Source organism: Mya arenaria, chromosome 4 (genome assembly GCF_026914265.1).
Source record: "Mya arenaria isolate MELC-2E11 chromosome 4, ASM2691426v1".
NCBI lineage: Eukaryota > Metazoa > Mollusca > Bivalvia > Myida > Myidae > Mya > Mya arenaria.
In genome coordinates, this window is record NC_069125.1 from 19527744 (window position 1) to 19547958 (window position 20215).

Below are 20215 nucleotides of genomic sequence, written 5' to 3' on the forward strand. Positions count from 1 at the left end.
GCAGGAATTGTTCCTTACAGCAAATACTATGTCGGGGTAAGTGTTAACGAAAGTTTCGTTTTTCTCTATTGTCATTTCAAAATTTTGCGTAGTGGCGTCACAGTGATAAACAACCCATTGGCTCTGTCCGGTCGACTGTTATCAAAAGAACACACACGAGAAAAAGGGAAACTAGTTAGTGTACAATTTGATACAAGTACATTGTATTATGTGCAAAATAGTGAAGTTGAAACCCTACGTCACACGGAAATAAATAGTCCTGTGAAAGGGTGTTGCCGTAATATTGTCCGGTTTATACAGGACTTAGCAACAATATCATGTAATCATAATGTCAAAACGCTTTAAATGAGAATCAGTAAACCGAAAAGATTACTTACAAGTGATTTAAATCTTAACTGAAGCTTCAAAGTGGACTTATATCTTAAGTTTAAAAAGAGTTACACGTGGGAGCTGGAATCATCTCTTATTATGTTGAAAATGGATATAATTTTGAAATGATGCATATCAACAGAACACTATCAGCTTCAAGTTCCTGCATATTACAATAAAATGTTGTTGTAATCGACAAATTTAAAATAATAGTAATCTAATAAACTATTTTGACTGTTATACCATCACATTCATCGAAATTATCTTACATGACAAGGTAATATAATGTTGACATGCATATTCGTAAAGTGATGACGTACCAACACATCCGCTGCACATTCTTGGATTGTTTTGTTTAATCCCGCTTCTGTTTCGTTGTAGAAATGGCTGTTGGGCAGTCCACAAATGCACTCGTGCAAAACTGAACCGCTTCTTCTGTCGTCATGTTTGTACCAAGACTTGTGCTTCTCTGGAGGTAAAGTAACTGTATTATATTCTCCATCAAGACATACCAAACTTTAAACAGTCGTTTAAAATAAATTGGAAAAGATTAGCACTCACCTTCATTCTCTGGACATTGTCAAATGTTTCTCTCCACTGCCTCCGCATTCTTTGCAATCTTTTATTTATTCTATTGTTTGCTGATTTTGAACGTTTATTTCTATTTTTTCGCCTTCCGTCAGAAGCCTCACGAGAAATAATTTCACCCTTTCGTACTATCGGCGTTTTGCAGGAGTCGTCAGAGTGGAGGGTACATATGGAGTCATAGTTTCCATTTGCAGCGTCAGGACAAACGCAATACTTAGTCTCAGGGTTCCAAAGTGAAGGGGTCAAATAATTGTTTTCGCTGAGAAGACTATCGTCAGGTCTGTCTTTAAGCCTGAAAATACACGAATGCAATACTTCCAGAAGATAATCAGTGTCATCTGAATAGTAGAGTTGATTTTTTCACCTCAACTATTTATGTAAATTAAACATCATTTAGCAATTGTCAAGCAAACAGAAATGTCTTACTTACTCCCAAGAAAACGAGAAAGTATCTGGATATACAGCCCAAGACCAGACCCGGTCACTGGAGTCAGTTGGTACCCACAAATCACCGGTGTCTCTGTAAACAAGGTCATCACTCGGGTCGCCGTTGAAATTACCACATAAACCTTCCACTTGTCCAAAATCGTCGGGTGAAGGGTATATGTCAATATTTAAGACGTATTTGCCCCATGGCATTACATAGATTGAAACAATCATTCCAGTGTTGAAAATAACCTGTATTAGGAATATTAAATAATCAGCGTACGCTGTTATAGGTATTTTGTTTCTTTTATACAAGCTCATTACGGAACGCCAAATCTAAATGAACTCAAATATTTGAAAAGCTCTTCAAACACCTTAAGACCTCTACAATACATTTAAAGAGAATTCCAATTGAATTAATGATATCATCAATTGAATAAGATATCTCTCCAAATCATTTGGAGAGCACTACAATTTAATTAAAGATCTCTTTAATAGAGATATATCCAAATCAATAAGAGACCTCGTTTATTCATTTGATAGATAACTCCATACCAAAGTTATATATTGTGTTGTGCAAAATTAAGCCCAATAATAGAATTAAAGAGCAACATTCAATTCATTTATGGATTAGTATGCATTTACTAGAATTGGAGCAATCAACAAATCATTGTTGGCGTCATTAATTGAATTAGAGCTATATTCAGTTCATTTGTAACCCATTTTAATCAATAAGTAAAAGCATCAAATAAATTGTTAAATAATCAATTCTACAAATAATAGAGTTGATGTTCGTTAATCCTTTGTGGCAAAAAATATCTCAATGGTTATTTATAACAGATGAATTAATTTCGGCGTTGATTCCAATAGAAATGGTCAGATTTTGAAAACAGATACAATACCTCAACCAGGATTTTGAGGTCATTTGTAAAAAAATAAACTTTTTGAAGTCAAAACACTTAGTTAAAAGTAAATAAAGGATTAATCTGTTTATTTCTTTTCAATTTTCTAATTACTTCAACAGTATGCCCTTCGGACAAGTACAATGCTCAAATGATCGAACTATTTAAATGTCCTTACCCGTCTTTATACTGATATGCCGCTCGTTTACCTTATAATTTGTCGATCGTTCTCTGTACACCTTCAATGTTCCGTCTAAATTAGATAAGTATTTCGTCACATGACCACCACAGTGGTTTAAGGTAAATATATCTCCTCCCGATTTCATAGTAACGGCACAAGCGCATGTTGGAATTGCACCCCATTGTCCGCAAGGTTCGGTCACCATTTGTACCTAAGGGAATTTGTAAGGGAATAGATAATAAAGGTTTGTAACATTATCACAATGTTATTGTTACGTTTACGATTTTATCAATAAGGTCATATTTTCATTTGAACCGTTATGAGCTTAATGTCGCCTGTTTCAAAGCCGAGACAAAACAAAAAGTGATAACAGAAAACAATTGCGTATTTTCGGTCATTCATAAAGGCAAACACGTTCTTGTTCAAATAGATAAAAGAAAAGTTTGAATAGCACAAAAAACTCCCGTGTCAAACATAAAACATTTATCATAAACTCAATCAAAACTCTTTTCTACATTAGCTGCCCTTTGTATATTTCACCTAGCAAAAAATACAAAGGGCGTAATTATAAGGTTCAAAAATGGTAAACTGTATTTTTTAATTTTAATTCAATGACTGTATACAACTATGAATTTCGTGCATAAATTGGACCCTTACAATTATGGGCAGTCTCGTGTGATTCATCAAGATGAATTCGCCAGTGTTCTGATTCTCAAAATGACTGAAAACAATATGTAGAAATATATCCACCAACATGGTTAATATTAATAAAAAGGAGATGTTACTGAACGCTACTTATACGTGCTCGTTGTGAATTGCTTCTTTTCTATGCATGTGAAGTTCATATACATTTATCGTACACGTTTATATTTGTGGTCTACGTATTACTACTACAAGTAAGCTCGTGATAGATAAACGGCGACATTAGTCTTAAAATCATGATGATAACGATTTATGCAAGGGTCGTTCGGCATATCCGATCACGTGGAAAGGAAAAAATCGCAAACGACGATAACGGTCAACTGCAATTAGTACCCAGAGGCAAGACTTTTATTTTATGCACACATCATTTGTTAAAAACAAATGTACTGTAATATTGCAATGGATATCACATGTACAAACAACCCTAATGCAAATGTAGTGTATATGTTTCATGATTCGAAGATCGATGGCCAAAGCCTAACACCTAATATGCTACAATTAGTTTAATGTTGTTACTATAAATCAATATAATTTAAACATGTTTTAAGTCATTATGTTTCGTCGTTTACAGGATTTAGTCATTATTTGGCATACTGAAACTATTCACCTTACACACATAGCTTATATAAAGCCACACACACGCGCGCGCGCACACACACGCACGCACGCACGCACGCACGCACGCATACACGCACGCACACACACATACCACACGCACGCCACACAAACGCGCATGCGCACGCAAGCACGCACACGCACGCACACATACACACGGAAAAAAGACAATGAATTCTAAATAAGTATAAAATTAAAATGTTTGTGTTAAAAAATAAATAAAGAATAACATTTTAACGAAAGTTGAACAAGTGCTCTTTGCTTACAAGTTATCAAAGGTTCCATGGTGCGGGTCAACATGGGAATAGCAATGTGGTTCTCTCGAAATAGCGTTTTCCTGAACGTCTACCTGCAAATAATGGGAAACTTTTAAAAAGTATTAATCAGCGATTGCTTAAAACAGAACACGATATATACTAGTATAGACATATCAAGATACAATACAAGATCATGTAATATCTGTATTTAGATATTTTTATTATATATTTGAATCTTAAAAAACTTTAACTTAATTGTTCGTTGTTTGAAAACCAAACATGTTTTCTTTTTTAAATGATCTTGATTTCTCACTCTCTATTATGAAATCTATTATGAAATTGTAAAATGATGTTCGTATTTTCTGAAAGTAAGGATAAATTTAAAGCCGAGTATTGAGTGGTTCAGATTAAATAGATAAATATATTTCAAGAATAATTTGCTAATAAATACATGTATGCTACATTTGATAATAAAGCGCATTCGAACCTCTATGCCAGTCGACATCCCTGTCCAAAATGGTTTTGCATTCCCCTTAGGAAGAGTTTTAAGGGTCAACGCAAAACGGTTTTTTAGTTTGTATTGATCGTTGTTCTTTACAACTACCGTAATGTTAACAACTTGCTTAGTCCACACGTTTGTTCTTCTGTCATCAACTGTTACACCATCTATGCGTCCTCCACATGTATCAGAATGTAGAACTGCGAGAGTAGCATCAGTGCAGTCGTAAGAATCATCTGGGTCGTAAACAATGTATTGGAGCGAACATTGAACACGATTGTTTGAGCCGCATCCGAATGGCACATTTTGAATGATGGAAAAAGTCACTGTTCGTCCACGATTAAAAATCAATTTTGTTGTTGAAACCTGCAATACATAAACACGTTAGTACACATCTAAAGTATGTAAGGAACACAAAAGCAATAAACTGTAACTAACTGTAATCTAAAGAATATAGATTAGAACATAGGTGCAAATGTACTTACCTCAAACAAAGTTAAAGAAGAACTTGTCACTGTCTTTAATTCATTGTTACCACTGTCATTGAAAGCAGTGACGGAACACTTAATCTGTATTAAGGTAAAAAAGTAATTTAGATACGTTTAAAATAAGTCCGAGCGCCTAGCGTAAAGCGTTCGGGAACGGATGCTCCCGGATTCGAACCGCGACCGCGTCATACCAAAACACGTTAAACTGTTTGGCACCGGTTACTTTATGTTTGTGACCGTTCCAAGACTATGAATATGAATTGATAATGTTATATGTGCTGCATGTGTATCCTGTCTGTAGTGAGTGTACGCTTTGTGTCTCTCATTTAGTTTCTTTTGGGCTCTTGCGCTGTACCTCTTAACAAGTGTTTTCTTTTTTGAATACTAAATTTCTCCCTTCAATTTCAAGTTGTTTTGGGGTTGTTTGGAATGGCACTTTAGTCTTTTTAGATTTGTTAAAACTCATTGGCTATGGATATCGATCATTTATAACGATCTGGGTTAAATACCATGTGCGTCATAAACGAGAGTGCCTTCAAGAGCATCCAAAATTTGAAAACAGACAGTCTACTTACCTTTGAATCAAACTGGAATGCATCAGGACTTAATGAATGCAGCTCCATATCTTCCAGGATTGAGGAAACTGATGCATTGGTGGAACTAACAATATCTGTTGCATGTATTTTGTTGTCATTTATAAACCTGAAGCAGTAATAAAAATGGTAATATGTCTATTTTTCTAGTACTTTCACCTCGATTTCTTAACCCATCAGGGAAGGCCTAGTATCGCGTTGCTCAACACTGTTACATATCAACAAAAATGTCTATGGCGTGTGATTTTACTCATAAGGACATGTCAAACTATGATTGATACTTAAACAAGCATAATCATTAAAAAGAAATCTTTTACCATTTTACTTGATAATAAAATCCATAATCAATGCTGTAATCGCATCTAAACAAGGCTGTATGTTGGTCATCATCAAGTGTTTGGGAAACAATAATTTCTGTTGTATAGAGGTATAGCTTTCCTTGTTCTGCAAAAGAAAGGGTCATTCCATTCTTATTCATTGCGATTTCACCCATTTATTTAGAGTAAAAATCTATAAAAACAAATAAACATGCGTCAGTAAAGATGCGCGTTCATATAATGTAGCTCCCAACTGCGAAGCTTTGATACGACATTTTATTTTCTTTAAAAAATCCGAACAAAGAAGAATTCTTATACATGCGTCTATCATTCGGTTCTCCGAGTTTTATAAAGCGTACACCTTTACATATATATTATAAACATATTCTTGACGTATGCAAGTAGACATTAGTTTGACCTTTAAGTACACAGTTTCCATCCATCGTTGCATAACGATCGTCGCATATGCACACACGAGGCGTTGCCTGATCACACTTTGCACCCTCAATATGAGCACACTCTTCGTCTGAACTGCATTGACTACCATGTACTGAAGGATAATAAAGACAATTATGAAAACATATATTATTCGATTGTACGATACAACTATTATAAAGATGAATTTTAAAATTTTAAGACATGTTATCTTGAATTTAAGCTGGCACTTTAAAATAATTATATTTACCTGTGTACACACACAATGGAAAACTCACAACACAAACTCATTTGCAAGCACAATTGATACTTAGTTACCTTTTTGCTCACATGTTCCAGTTTGAGAGTTTAAATCCGCTGTTACAAAGCAAGAACAAATATCGTTCTTACACTCTGCATTATGCGAACATTCAGCTGATGAGCTGCATGCTATTAAAGAGCAAAGGGAAAGAAGTGAATATGAAAAATAATTTTGACATACATAATGGCTTTTCAATTCAGAAGAAAAAAGAACCAGTAAGGATCCAAGAGGCAATTCATGAAATCAATATCCCGAACTTCGACTCCATATTGACAAACATTCAGGTATATCTGCGTGTAGGTGAATCCCTTTACCTTTTGAAACACACCGACCATTGTCATCAGCAAATGTATCAGCACACGTGCATACCTCGGTTTCTGATTTACAAAACACCTGTCCACTTATCAAGCTGCAGTGATTTTCATTAAGAACGCAACTGTCTCCTGGCTCTGAATGTAAATAACAGATATGTTTTTAAATATTCTCATTGTTACAGTATTGCAAAACTGATGAAAATAAAAGTGTTCTCTTTTTTAGTCAATTTCCTTTGTTTTCGTATCGGACTAATGACACTTACTAACAGAACGAGAACAAAACAAGAAACGAAAACGCCAAACAATCGTCTTACATAGTAAAGCACAATACAATATAAACATCAACATTACGAGTGCCCACAGTATAGTTGTTAACGTACAATATGGACCGATATGACCATGCATACGCAGAGCTGCCAAATTCCAGAAAAGGAAAACGTCTTTTTGTTGTATAATGAACATAACTTCTACCATCAATACGCCATTAGGTATATATGAATGTTCTACCTTTTGGACTACAACCATTTTCATTTTCTTTGTATTGTTCGTTACAAACACAGTGAAGTGTTTGGTTGACTTGGCCGCATTTCCCTCCAGTCATGCCACTACAATGCTCGTCCTTTGCGCAATCATCACCTAACTCTGAAAAGATAAGGTTTAATTAAGAGCATTCAACACTACCATACTTAATGGGAAAGGCCGATTCAATCAACAATGAAAAGTTGCGTCTTAATGACATAATTTCAGATTAAAAATGTAATACAAATAAAGGGAGGGGTGCCTTAAATTCACTTGCTGGTTGCAGAAATGCAAACATTAAATTTAAAATAAAAACAAGACCCCCATAGCATCATCATATGGTTCATTGGATAGTGTCAAAGATTTTTGCATCTGAAATATTCCTTATCTTGTGGCACCTTTTATAAGCTGATAAAATCCTTATTCGTTAAACTCGCTTAGCACTCAAACAAATTCATGTGTGGACATAAACACAAGCTTTACTCTTACTTAATATCCAACCTTAAAATGACATAAAAATATTTGAATTGTTTGAGGTTTTGTCATTCAAACTCATTTTTTGCACGCTGGAAATGCCTTATATATACATTATATAATAGCATTGGGCATGGCGTATGGATTAGCATATATAACATTATATAAATATCACATGGCAGCATGTGTGACATTGATATTGTCAACCCTAGAGCAAAATGTCACCCGAGGCGATATTTATTTTATTATACCGAACAAAATAAAGTACATAAAAAAGTTTTAAAACGTTTTTAATTCATTTAATTAAGTTTAACAAGGTAAACAAAATATAACATATAAAAATAATTATATCTAGAACAAAAGTGCACTGTTTACTTGCTGACAGTACCTATCGTCTGAGATTTTGTGTACACGTTGAATAATGACGTCATTGCTGTATATGTATAAGGGAGGTAATTACGTCATGATTTAGCTTGAATATTGAAGTAGTTATTTGCCCTTATATGACATTCAAAATATCACTGCGGTCACATGACACTGAATTTTCGCTTGGTCACATGTCAAAAAGATTGAAAATGTTTCTGATAGTCAAAATACCTCTTTTTCGGGTAATGGGATTTTACCATTTTAGACAAAAGTGAGGTTTTGTAATGTGTTTTGTATGACTTTAAGGTCAGAGTCTGACCATGAGTACCTCTATTTTTGCATTGTCCAGTTTCTTGATCGATGTATGCTGAACTTAAACAAGAACACATGCTATTCGTGCAAATTCCGTTGGTAATTCCTTCACAGGCAACACTGTCCGTGAATGAACACGCTGAAACATAGACGTTGATTTGAAATAACAGACAGCAATGAGTTTTAAGATCAATCTTTTTAAATACAATGGCAACCATAGGAACATACCCAAGAAGCCCCGAAAGTAATGTTAAAACCGCAATAGTCGCAAACACTAGACACCTTAAAGTAAAATTAAATAAAAACAATCAGAAAAGTACTCACGAATCAAAACGCATTTGTCGTTTCCAAGCTGGTGTAAATCATCACAAGAACATTGGTGCGTGTCAATGTTACAGAAGGCAGAGTCGATGTTCATACAGTGGTCTCCGCCAGGTTCACACTCGTCGCCAGGAACTTAAAGTGATACTGAGTTTCATAGAACATGGCTTAATTATTGGATGTATTCATAAAATGATTGTATTTTAAGCTTGGGTCGTTTAAGAACAAATAGCCAACCTATTACTTTGTGAATACAGTTGTAATTAATCTCATTTGACTTATGAATACCATCATGCATTTTACTGTTTATTCCGAGTCATTTATCAATTAGTTTCCCCCCTGAGGACCCATTGTTATTAGACATGTGGATCTACTTGCACAAAACTATGCCCAGGACTCTCATTTCTGGCTTTGAAACTGATTTGAAATATATTTGTCTAAAAGATGCATTCAAACTGATTTCAAAATGAACTACTGAATGATTGTCTGAAGGTTACACGATGTTTGCTGTTTTCTATACTGGCCTTGGGGTATGTCCGCACCTTTTGGCACACATCCGAAGTCGATTTCCTTAAACTGATCTAAACACGAACATTTTCTATCGACACATATGGCCCCGTTAATATGGTCGCACTCGGAAGTATGTTCACATTCACTTCCCGCGCCTACAAAAGAAACAGAAATTATTTCCAAGTTGTGTTAGTTTATGTAGTATATTATCAAATGGAAACAAGCAGCATTAACTTCAACAAAACGCTCATTAACACTGCTTTAATTTTTAAACAGGTAGGCTAGCTTATGAAAAGTTTGCCTTCAAACAAATACCTTCATTTTTCGGTAGTACAAAACAACATCCTAAATATAAAGACAACTTGTTACAGTTTGATTTAATTATTTATTGGCAGTAATGAAATGTACACATTGTAAACGCAGGAAGCGTTTACTTGAGCGGTATTCTATTTCAAGAATATTCAAATACATTGTACCAAGAAAACCCTGTATATACCTTTGATGTGGAGTTAAAAGTCAATCCTTGTGGTTTATTGTTGGCAAATGGACTTACCTCTGTAGTTTCTGTATTATTCACTTTATAAAAATAGCACACTTACGTTTCGCTTCACACTGGCCATTGACGTTGTTGAGGTCTGTCCACGGCTCACACACACACACACCACCATTGCACTGGCTATACAAAATCTCCATGCAAATATCAGTGTCATTGACACATCCTGCAATACAAATGCACAATTTGTTCACTGTTCCGGGATATCGCTAAGTCTAATCTAGAATGGTATTTCAATTGTGTGCATGTTAATCGTTTTTATGCTTGAACAAAACTTATTCTATTTGAAAATATGATATGAATTGTACCTATTTGTGTACATGTTGCATTGATCTCTTCAAACGTGTCAGAACATAAACAGACGTGGGAATCAACGTCACAGAAGGCTTCTCCAGGTATCGTTTCGCAGTGTCCAAATCCAGGTATACAAATATCCCCAGGTGCTAATTGCGAATCATTAATTATTTTAATGAATAGAATGTGTTCAATACGGTGTTGTTATTAACAATGCATAACCAGCTATGCATAAAGTGGATGAATACATTATAAGATTGATTTGCACTTAATAACTCGATGCCTTGAGCGCATTTTGAACAGATAATCAATTATTCTTTCGAGCTAAAGACACACAACTTCTAGGCGTACCTCTAGTTAAAGTTAGATTCAATATCCACGTTTGAAAATCAAGATATGGATAGCACAGGTACGCTCCATCAGAGGGATTTGCGTCAAGTTCGTGGTAACATTTTCCATCGATAACACACACGTCTGCAAATGGTCCCTACAATTAAACATATATAGAATACTTACAGAAAACAGACACTCTTGAAAGAGAAACCAGTTGTCTCAACGTATAATAAAAAATATAGCTGATAGTTCGAATCAAGCAAGCACTCCAACGCACAGGGTACAGAAGGTAAATATATCAACTCTATATATGCTAATCAAATATTGCTCTCCCTGAGCCATTTTCGTACCACTGTGCGCACGGGTGTAAGGAAAATGCATGGTAATTTTTTTTATATCACACCTGTATTTTTTCCCTTTCTGACAGCAAAAGAGGTGGACTATAAAAAGTTGGACCCTGCTGAGTTGATCCGTCTGAACTGTAGATTGTCACGGAACATGTTATCTGAAATAATCTTTAAAATGTAAAACTAGTTTGATACATAATTTACAATAGATAACACGACAGTCGTATAAATAATACTGTTTACGTCAAAATTGATTTTTCATAGATGTTTCATAGCATGTGTCTTTATTGCGACTGTACTTAAAAAGATAATTATTTGTTAACACCTCTTTGTCTAAATCACAGGCACTCCCAGACGTAGTAAATATATCATCCAATTCCAGGAACGGTTCTGCAGGGTCCATTTCTTGGTCAAACACTGACGAATCACCAATAAAACTGCAACATTTGATTTACTATTAGCTGTTAAATAAAATTGCTCTGAATAGAAAATGCGAGCTGAAGACCGATTTTTACTTGTTGAACCATGATGAAGATAGGAGAACCGCTTTACATACTTTACTTTTCTTTTACCAGAGGAACCGGATCATAGTCTTTCAGGTTATACCAAACTTTCTCATAAAAGATTCCAGTTGAAATTAAAACCCCCATAAAACAATGTAAAATACAGGGACAACAGATCAAAATCAATTATTATATATGTACATTTTGTTGCCGCTCAGAAAAGAAATTTGGTTTAAATAAAACTTTTTAAATATCAGACTTGCAAAATCATGAATTACAAACTGTTATTCCTGTTATGGTCTTTAACGTAGATGTTTCGATGCACGTGCTGTCTATCTTAAATTGTTACTTGTTTTGAGATGAGTGTTCTCGTGAAGTGTCTGTTATGCTTTAACCTAGTGCAGGATATTCGTTTTATAACCTCTCGACCTGTTCCTATAAGAACTTTTATTCTTACAATATAAAAATAGACTTGTATAGATACATGGAATAACATGAAACACCCCCACCAAAAAAACAACAACAAAAAACAACAACAACAGAACTCATTGAAGTTCTTTATTAAAGCCTATTAATAAACTTGTAAATTACTTCGAGACACACTACTCATATTATTCTAAGAAGTCATTGCCAATTCAGTTATACCATTCTACTTTGTGCATCCGTTCCGGTAATGTTGTAAAAGTGCATGTGAGACCAGCAGCATCCGCAGAAACAGCAAGTTGCTCAACAACCTCTACTGCAAAATGTGATTTTGGCCAATCCAATCCTAGGGTGTCTTCCTGGCATTCTGTTAACAGGTCACATTTAACAACACCAGTGAATTTCTCAGTGTGCTGTATATTATCATAGTAATATCCTGCTGGACCAACAGGGCCGTAGTAGTTGGAGTATTCATTATCTGAGTGTTCGACAGTTATAGTTTCTTCTTTTGGAACTTCAGAAACCAGAGGGCATCGGCACTGGTAGTAGGTTTCAGTTTTTGCGTAGGAAACATGGTTATTCGGATTGAGAAGACTTTCAGTGTACTGAATTCTGTAAAAACAAACACAACAATTGTTATTTTATTTGCTGATTTACATGTGACTCAAAATTTATCTGCTTACTGAAAGACACAGTAACATTTTTTCATTTTTTCTTTTTTTATCACTCAATGATTATTTTCTGCATATATGTTTATTTTGCATTTACATATAAAACAGTTGTTTAGTTCCATTGCGATATATACATTTATGATGTATTTTGATGTATTATTTATAAATGCACTTATCCTTAAATAACAACCACATTAGTATATTGAACTGCCTTATACAGAAGAAAATGATCTTTATAAGCTTTTAGCTTTCGATCAGATTCTTAAATATTTAGAATATAATATATGTTGTCATTTGTATATTTTCATGAAATAAATATGTTTAAACCAAACACAACAAACATTTCACGAACCTTACGATTGGCAACATAATTAAAATGTGCTTATAAAACTAAAACACATCTTAAACAAAATTTTATACTGATCTTATGACACTACCTGTCCACTAAAATATGCTAAGTCATGATAATATCACAAACCTCCAGCTTTCAACAAAGCCGCCATTTTCTGTTCTATATGTCCCGTCATTAAACCGGTACTGCTTATACATTATCGCACCAATGCCATCCATTTCGATAAACCTCTCACGGCCAGGGGAATCCTTGAATATGGCCTCTAAAGTCTTGCCATTTCGCCTAATGGTCAAACTCACTCCGTTCAAAAGCCAAATTGCATCACTGTCATGTAGCGTTTGAGGCTCCATATTCCACCACCTATATCGATTCTAGTAAAATCATTCGAAAAAGTATCTATTTTAGAATATTAATATCGAACTTCTAGCGCATACCCGTTACAACTGAGAAACAAGGCAATAACAAACAGAACTACACAAATAATAAATAAAACATCTTCGTTTGTAAAATATTTTAAACATGTCTTCGTTCCGATTAAAGAAAGTGCAGTTATTTTATTCAAATATATTTACCGTGTAAAGATTTGTTTCATTAAAAGAATACGCTGTTTTCAATATGCCATTTTCCAATCGGTCGACGTATAAAAATCCTTTTCGATACACGGATTCGCATAAATCAACAGTGAAAATTTCATTGCCGTTTCTCACAGTCACAGCACAAAGTCTGACCTCGCTGTTCTGATTACTGCTTTCCAATTTAATATGTACCTGATAATATAACAGAAGCTTTTAAAGGATGAAAATGAATGATTACAACTTTGTAAGTAGTTGATTTTAGAATACTTTCAGTTGTACTTTCATGCATATGTAAGAATACAGTTCAAGCTAGCATTTGAGAGGCGGGCACTGCATACGTTATCATATAACAAAACATCCTAACTATCCTTTTATTTGTAAAATAGTTAATTCCACGAAGTCGAATATGGCTATAAAAATAAAAAGTCGTCCAAGGGAAATTCAATTATTAACAAAGATAGATGCTAAAAAAAAACATTGGACACTACTACACTTGTTAGTGGTATCACTAAAACAGACGGATTCGTTAACTGCACGTTCGCTCGGCATACTTCAGTAGAGCTATAATATATAAATATATATATATATATATATATATATATATATATATATATATATATATATATATATATATATATATATATATATGTAAATTGTATGCAAGGCAAGCGACTATAACTTCTCAATCGTGACCCACGAAAATATACTATTCATTAGTACAAGCACATGTAAGGTATACATAGCATAATTTGTTTTGAAAATACTTCAGTTGACACAGTAGATGTTGAAAATAAATTCAGGTGCACAAAATCTAATCTGTACGATGGATAGTGAAAAAATATTCAAAATAACCACCAAAAACATAACTTTTAAAATGTTACCCCTTTTGTGAAAAATAGAAGAAGTTTCGTGACAATGCAATTTGGTGTTGCGTTGATTTAGTGATACTAAATCACAATCATATTCACAATGCTAAGTGATTTTCATTGATATGCTCAGAAAAAACATGTTATCATGGCGTCAAATATGTATGGTAAATAGAGACTACTAACAGATTTATGAGAGGTACTTTCGTATAGCAAATAACAAAATATTTACCTCCACAAGATAGTTATTGCTCTTCAGAAACAAAAACTCCCCGGTGTCGGAGATAGGAAGGACTATCCTAAAATATATTTTTTGACATTAAAAGGAATCCGATCCACACAAAAAATAGCTTTCTGATACCTCCATTTACCTTATGTTATTTTTATGCCGGATTACTTCATATAATTATGGTTTTTACATAAATACCATGCTTTAACCATAATTTCCTATGAGAGCAGACCAGATCATTTTTAAGTGAAAACAATACTCTATTTATGAATACATACAAAACTACACAATATAAATGAAGTACCTCCTCCCCGATGATGAAGTTTTTGAAAGTGTTGTCGCTCCCTCGTTTTCATCAACAAATAGATGAATCATTTCCAGAATTTGCAAATCTCCATTGTACGCTTCAACCTACAAAGTTACACTTATTGTTTAGCATTAAATCATGTTTCTGGAAAAGAAATCTGTTAGCTTAATTATTTTAAACACTATTGTAAATATCGATTCAAAGCTTAGCTTTTTGAAAAATCTTCATATATCATCCTTTTATCATAATATTTCTCTGAGCACTACATCTAAGTATGAAGCTGTTGTCGTGACTAAAACCGGTGTTGTTTATCAAACAGAATGGAAACATAAAACAATAGAATTACGTTGAATTTTAACCATTTTAATAGAAAGGTAAATATATTATAAACCTATAAAAGGGCTCATTTCAACACTTTACTACATAATTTACTGGGAAACAAACAAACATATACACAATGTATTTGAAATACATATATTAATATTACCAACACATCCGGAATAGCATATCTGTCCCAAATGCTATGATGTGTCTGAATTGGTTGAAAGTGAATCTTATAAATATTGCTATTTTCATAACCAGTATAGTCTAGCAACAACTTTAAACCAGATGTTTCAACATTCGATGAAACTCCTGTCCAGTCCCAGTTTGCCAGAATATGTTCGTTGACTGCATTTTGCCATGAACCGTACTGGTTAAGTCCAAATTCGGTAAGGCCATAAACCGCAACCCCACACAAAGTATGCTCATCTTCTTGTGCAGGGAAAGGACAAACGCTACTGTCTGCAAGCTCCCATTCGACCAAACACGTGGTATCTGTGGTTGATGATGGCGTTCTACATCCTAATGGTGTCCAGTAAGTGTTCATCATCATGTGCGTTCCTTCTGATACAGTGTTGATTGCCCACTGAAATAAGTAAAAGCCAATACAATATGCCTATATATTAACCATATGTATCAATAACGATTGCACAACGTACGTTTTTTCTCATTAGTAATCTTTCAACCAAGAGTTATCAATATGAGCATACATTTGTTCAAATTAGCGTTTACAGTTACCGTGACCTTGAACTGAGGCTTCCAAAACTCAATCCCAAACGCATATCTTAGTACATGTACACATGTAAATAAACCTGCTTGAATTAGGATATACATATTATGTTTTATTTCAGTATAAGTAATGGTCTCAAATGGCAAAACAACCGAAAAGCCAGTTTTAATAAAACATCAGTTGTAAATGGTGGTATAAATCAGAAACTTTGAATTTGAATATGAACACATAAAAAGTGACAAGTCTTGGCATGGCTAAATAAGTTTTAATTATTTTACATTCCTGCTAAACACAGCTTTAAAAATAAATCATTTTAAAATAAATCATTTTAAAAAGATATAAGTATACCGAATGAAATCCTGTTTGTTCGATCTCACTGAAGATCGGAGCAGAGTTTTGTCCAAAGGGTGTTTCTAGCCACGAATAAGAACATTGGATCTGAAATTTAGATAATATCTCTTTTAGTTTAAAAAATACATTTCATGGTTATCTCTGTATGCCAACTAGTAAGGTATTTTAAATGAGAGCATTTGAAAGATAAACTCCTCGCAAATGAACGTTTTCAACCAATTAAGTGTGTCATTTACGCAAGAAAAGAGATTTTATAACAGTCAATAAATATGATATCCAGCTCCGCCACTTAATAATAGGACCATAAACACATGCTTATTGTATTTCTTACATTAAATCCAACAGTTGATTGTCCACACTCAGTCTGTAATGTTGTCTCGTTCAAGTCTGTATATTCCAGCATGTACCTTCGATAGGGACCAAAGGACTTGCAATGTTTTCCATTAACATACCTTAAAAGCGAATGAAAACAATTTATTTTAGCGAGCAAATCAATAAGTTGGATCGTTTTGTTAAATCGCATTTGATTAAATGCAATTAACGGATCAACAGTCAATCAAAAGAAGAGCTATCAACTCCGTCAAACATTGCAGGACTGTAACCAAAGTAAAACTTGACCTGTATATTACAGCGTAACAGAAGAGTACAAATCAAAGTTTAAATAAATTGTATTTGAAGAAGTTATAATCCAGACAAAAGGTTTTGGCAAAGTTGGAAAGTTGGAAAGGGGCCATACTTTCGTAACACAAGAGGCTCATGAGAGCTTATGCTTTACAGGCAATGTGATTTAGCTGCATTTTAGAAACAGCTTTTGCAATTATAATTAACTGATAAGAAGTTATCGTTCTTTTATTCTGATATTATTGGAAATGAAAATCCTCAGTGCTAATTCGTTTGTTTTTTTCAGAAATCGTGTGGCAGTACAAACGTTTATTGTGATACCGTTCCTAACATGTCATAACGAATAGGGTATTTACCAAAATCATAACAACCTTACTTTCCCAATGAGAACAGACGAACGTACGAAACCGACGAAAAACTATTGACAAATAATAATGTTTAGACATGCCAACTGAATGAAAAATAGATCAAATGAAATACTGGCAATAATTTGACGTTTAATAGTAGATGTAATCATTTACTTTCAAAGTGTCCTAGCCACTGAGATGTTGACCCCGTTCATTTTTTATTCTCCGTCTTTAAAAGTCATTATTGGATGCACTCTGTTGAAAAAGTACTTTTTACGAAGTTATAAAATGTTTAACACTCACACAACATAATTAATTAATGAAGTTATCAAAATTATAATTAAATGTCAACGCTTTTCAGCTGGCCAATCGCTCCTTACACTACTTAAATAACTTTTTTAAAATTAAACGTCGTGTGAATTAAAGATGCAAGAATGCAGATGAAAACCATTTGAACATTTTTTCAAATACCTTGACATTATGGCGCTATATATCATTTTATTGAAATCACTCATTCATTTAGCACAGTTAAGTGGCACATAAAATAACCCAAGAAAACAATTGTGAAGACATTTAACACAAAACAGTCAAATCTTGTTGATGAAAACCCATACTCTATCACTAAGCCATACCTGTTCAACGATTATAAAACGTCATTTAAAGCACAACATTATCTTGGGTGATATGTACTATGTGTTACGCTTTAAAATGGCTACTTATTTATAATATGTATTCTTATGCCCACTTTATTCGTACACAGTAAAAATAGAAAAAATGATTACCAATTTATCGAGTAGTACAAGGCGTCATTTTCAGAATAGTAGTATCGATCGCAGCCATAACAATATAGATCATTTCGGTAGGAGTTGTAATAATGATCGAAAGCATAGCATTTAAAATACAGATGTGGAATTGACATCTCCTCCTGTGTTTCAGAGTCATACTCTCGGGTGTAGAACAACTCTGGGACGACTTCAGCCCATCTGTCTCCAGATTCAACAGAGGAGTTAAAGCCAGTACCTGATAACACGAAAATAAACAAGAAGCATGCAAATGCGTTACACCAAATGCGGCTGTTATACCATACGATGTATCAAATATGTTAAAATTACAATAATCGCACACCTAAACCATTTTAAAATTTTCTTAAAATGCGAGTACAAGCGATATAAAGTATTGAAATAACTGTGCATGGAAACCCCTACCGAATATGTGTTAACCCAGTGATTAAGTCTAAACAACACGCAATCATATAACAATTTAAGGTTGTTATTTTCAGACAAACTCATTATCATCTTAAGTTTTTTTTCTACCAAACAAAAATAATAGTTTGTGTGTCGTTAATCTCATTATGTTGTATAACTTAAATCAAGGACAGAAATGATTCTAAGACACAATTTAATTATATGGTTTCCGGTGGAGAGATTTATCAGTGAAATAAAATTGATATTTTACTTTTCGTAGCAATGAAAATATCAAATTGACATTTTTTCACTCTTTTGAAATGTTTTCCCGCTCTCGGTTCCAAATCAAAAGTCAGCGCGCACAGGGCTGGGACTCAATTGCAACGACGCCATTTCCGAAATGACGTTACGTGCGCATACAAATTAGTTAATTTTCTTTTAGAAAATGGAATTAAAAACGACTTTTATCTCAAGTTTTAGCATTTAACAAAAATGAAAAGAAAATGCTTGTTTCAGTAGAAGATAGCAATATATACCACCTCATCACCAAAACTGAATATATCACGTGTTGCTACGCTAGGCGGGAAATTTATATTTTGGTGCTCACTCGGCGAATTCTATTACGACCCCTTACTGAAACAAACAATTATTCTCAATATAATTGTTGGATACCAAACATTAAATAGTTTTTATTTACCTAAACAAAATGCCGAAAAAGCAAAAGCGAGTGATGGAAAGTGAAGTTGATAATTCTTGCTACAACGCCGCAGTTTAACATCTATTTCTTGAACGATATACTCTGCTACCAGATCGGCGACTACCGCTTGTGTTTGCAATTCTTCGCCAGAATCAAGAACTACTAAGTCGTCTACGGTAAGCGATTCTATAAAACATTGGAATGCATTGGAAAACAAACACATGTTTAATATATAAAAATATTATAATATACTATGATATGACATTTTATTCATCAATTACATTTTATGCTTGTGACAGTACCATTTGTAAAGTCTGCAACATAAGTAAAACAATGCACCATCTGTCATAAAAAAAACAGCACCATATGTGAAATATTATAAAAATCATACTCCACTTGTGTTTTTGCGTCAAATGTGAATTTATGTGTGCCGAGCACCATACTTAAAATGATTCCGCGCCATCTGTAAACTTAAGAAATCAACAACGTACATTGAAAGGGATAAGGGAGGGGATTAATGGTTGCAAGGTTTTAAAGAAAAAAGTTGCAACAGTTAATGAATGACATATGTACGACAATATTTATCGAAAGGGAATAAACGTAAACAATGAGATTAGTTTGCAGCAATGGTTCGAAGCGGTTTTACTGTTAAAATGTCATTCATCAAATAACAAATAGATTCAATATTAAAATGTGTATGAAGAAATTCAAACTTGCAAGAAAGTGACCACAAGTTTCAAGCTATTGATAGGTTAACATCCCTAACAATCAAAGTTGGAATTTACATTCAAGCACTTACAGTAGTGGGAGAAAGAAGGAAGAAGAATATTCCCACTTCAACAATTCCGATTTTTTTTATTTTTAGAAGTTTACATAAGATGCAAGGTTGGTACGTATCTTTGTTATATACATCACATAAAATACACCGTTTACGACAAATGATGCAGCGTTTTACATAAAGTGCACTTTCATGTTTATAACTTACTGTAACAATGCTGTTTTGTACATATGGTTATACTAAG

The 20215-nt window shown here is 33.9% G+C and overlaps 1 protein-coding gene across 1 annotated transcript in view; it reads right to left on the reverse strand.

Annotated features, from left to right (window-relative positions):
- Window positions 1-20215, reverse strand: part of LOC128231377 (uncharacterized) — a 23828-nt gene continuing 3613 nt past the window's right edge. Inside the window, exons 5-37 of the mRNA XM_052944131.1 lie at window positions 19194-19379; window positions 18095-18332; window positions 16676-16796; window positions 16342-16431; window positions 15430-15849; window positions 14940-15046; window positions 14639-14705; window positions 13538-13732; window positions 13092-13336; window positions 12165-12554; window positions 11342-11453; window positions 11073-11174; window positions 10688-10823; window positions 10351-10485; window positions 10089-10208; window positions 9522-9644; window positions 8983-9114; window positions 8675-8797; window positions 7495-7629; window positions 6988-7122; window positions 6691-6801; window positions 6356-6487; window positions 5938-6064; window positions 5603-5729; window positions 5025-5108; window positions 4528-4905; window positions 4050-4132; window positions 3124-3187; window positions 2495-2677; window positions 1388-1635; window positions 931-1249; window positions 690-838; window positions 1-135 (exon numbers count right to left, since the gene is read on the reverse strand). Coding sequence (XP_052800091.1) covers window positions 725-838; window positions 931-1249; window positions 1388-1635; window positions 2495-2677; window positions 3124-3187; window positions 4050-4132; window positions 4528-4905; window positions 5025-5108; window positions 5603-5729; window positions 5938-6064; window positions 6356-6487; window positions 6691-6801; window positions 6988-7122; window positions 7495-7629; window positions 8675-8797; window positions 8983-9114; window positions 9522-9644; window positions 10089-10208; window positions 10351-10485; window positions 10688-10823; window positions 11073-11174; window positions 11342-11453; window positions 12165-12554; window positions 13092-13336; window positions 13538-13732; window positions 14639-14705; window positions 14940-15046; window positions 15430-15849; window positions 16342-16431; window positions 16676-16796; window positions 18095-18332; window positions 19194-19379 — 5282 coding nt within the window. The 3' untranslated portion in view covers window positions 1-135; window positions 690-724. The remainder of the gene's footprint in view (window positions 136-689; window positions 839-930; window positions 1250-1387; window positions 1636-2494; window positions 2678-3123; window positions 3188-4049; window positions 4133-4527; window positions 4906-5024; window positions 5109-5602; window positions 5730-5937; window positions 6065-6355; window positions 6488-6690; window positions 6802-6987; window positions 7123-7494; window positions 7630-8674; window positions 8798-8982; window positions 9115-9521; window positions 9645-10088; window positions 10209-10350; window positions 10486-10687; window positions 10824-11072; window positions 11175-11341; window positions 11454-12164; window positions 12555-13091; window positions 13337-13537; window positions 13733-14638; window positions 14706-14939; window positions 15047-15429; window positions 15850-16341; window positions 16432-16675; window positions 16797-18094; window positions 18333-19193; window positions 19380-20215) is intronic.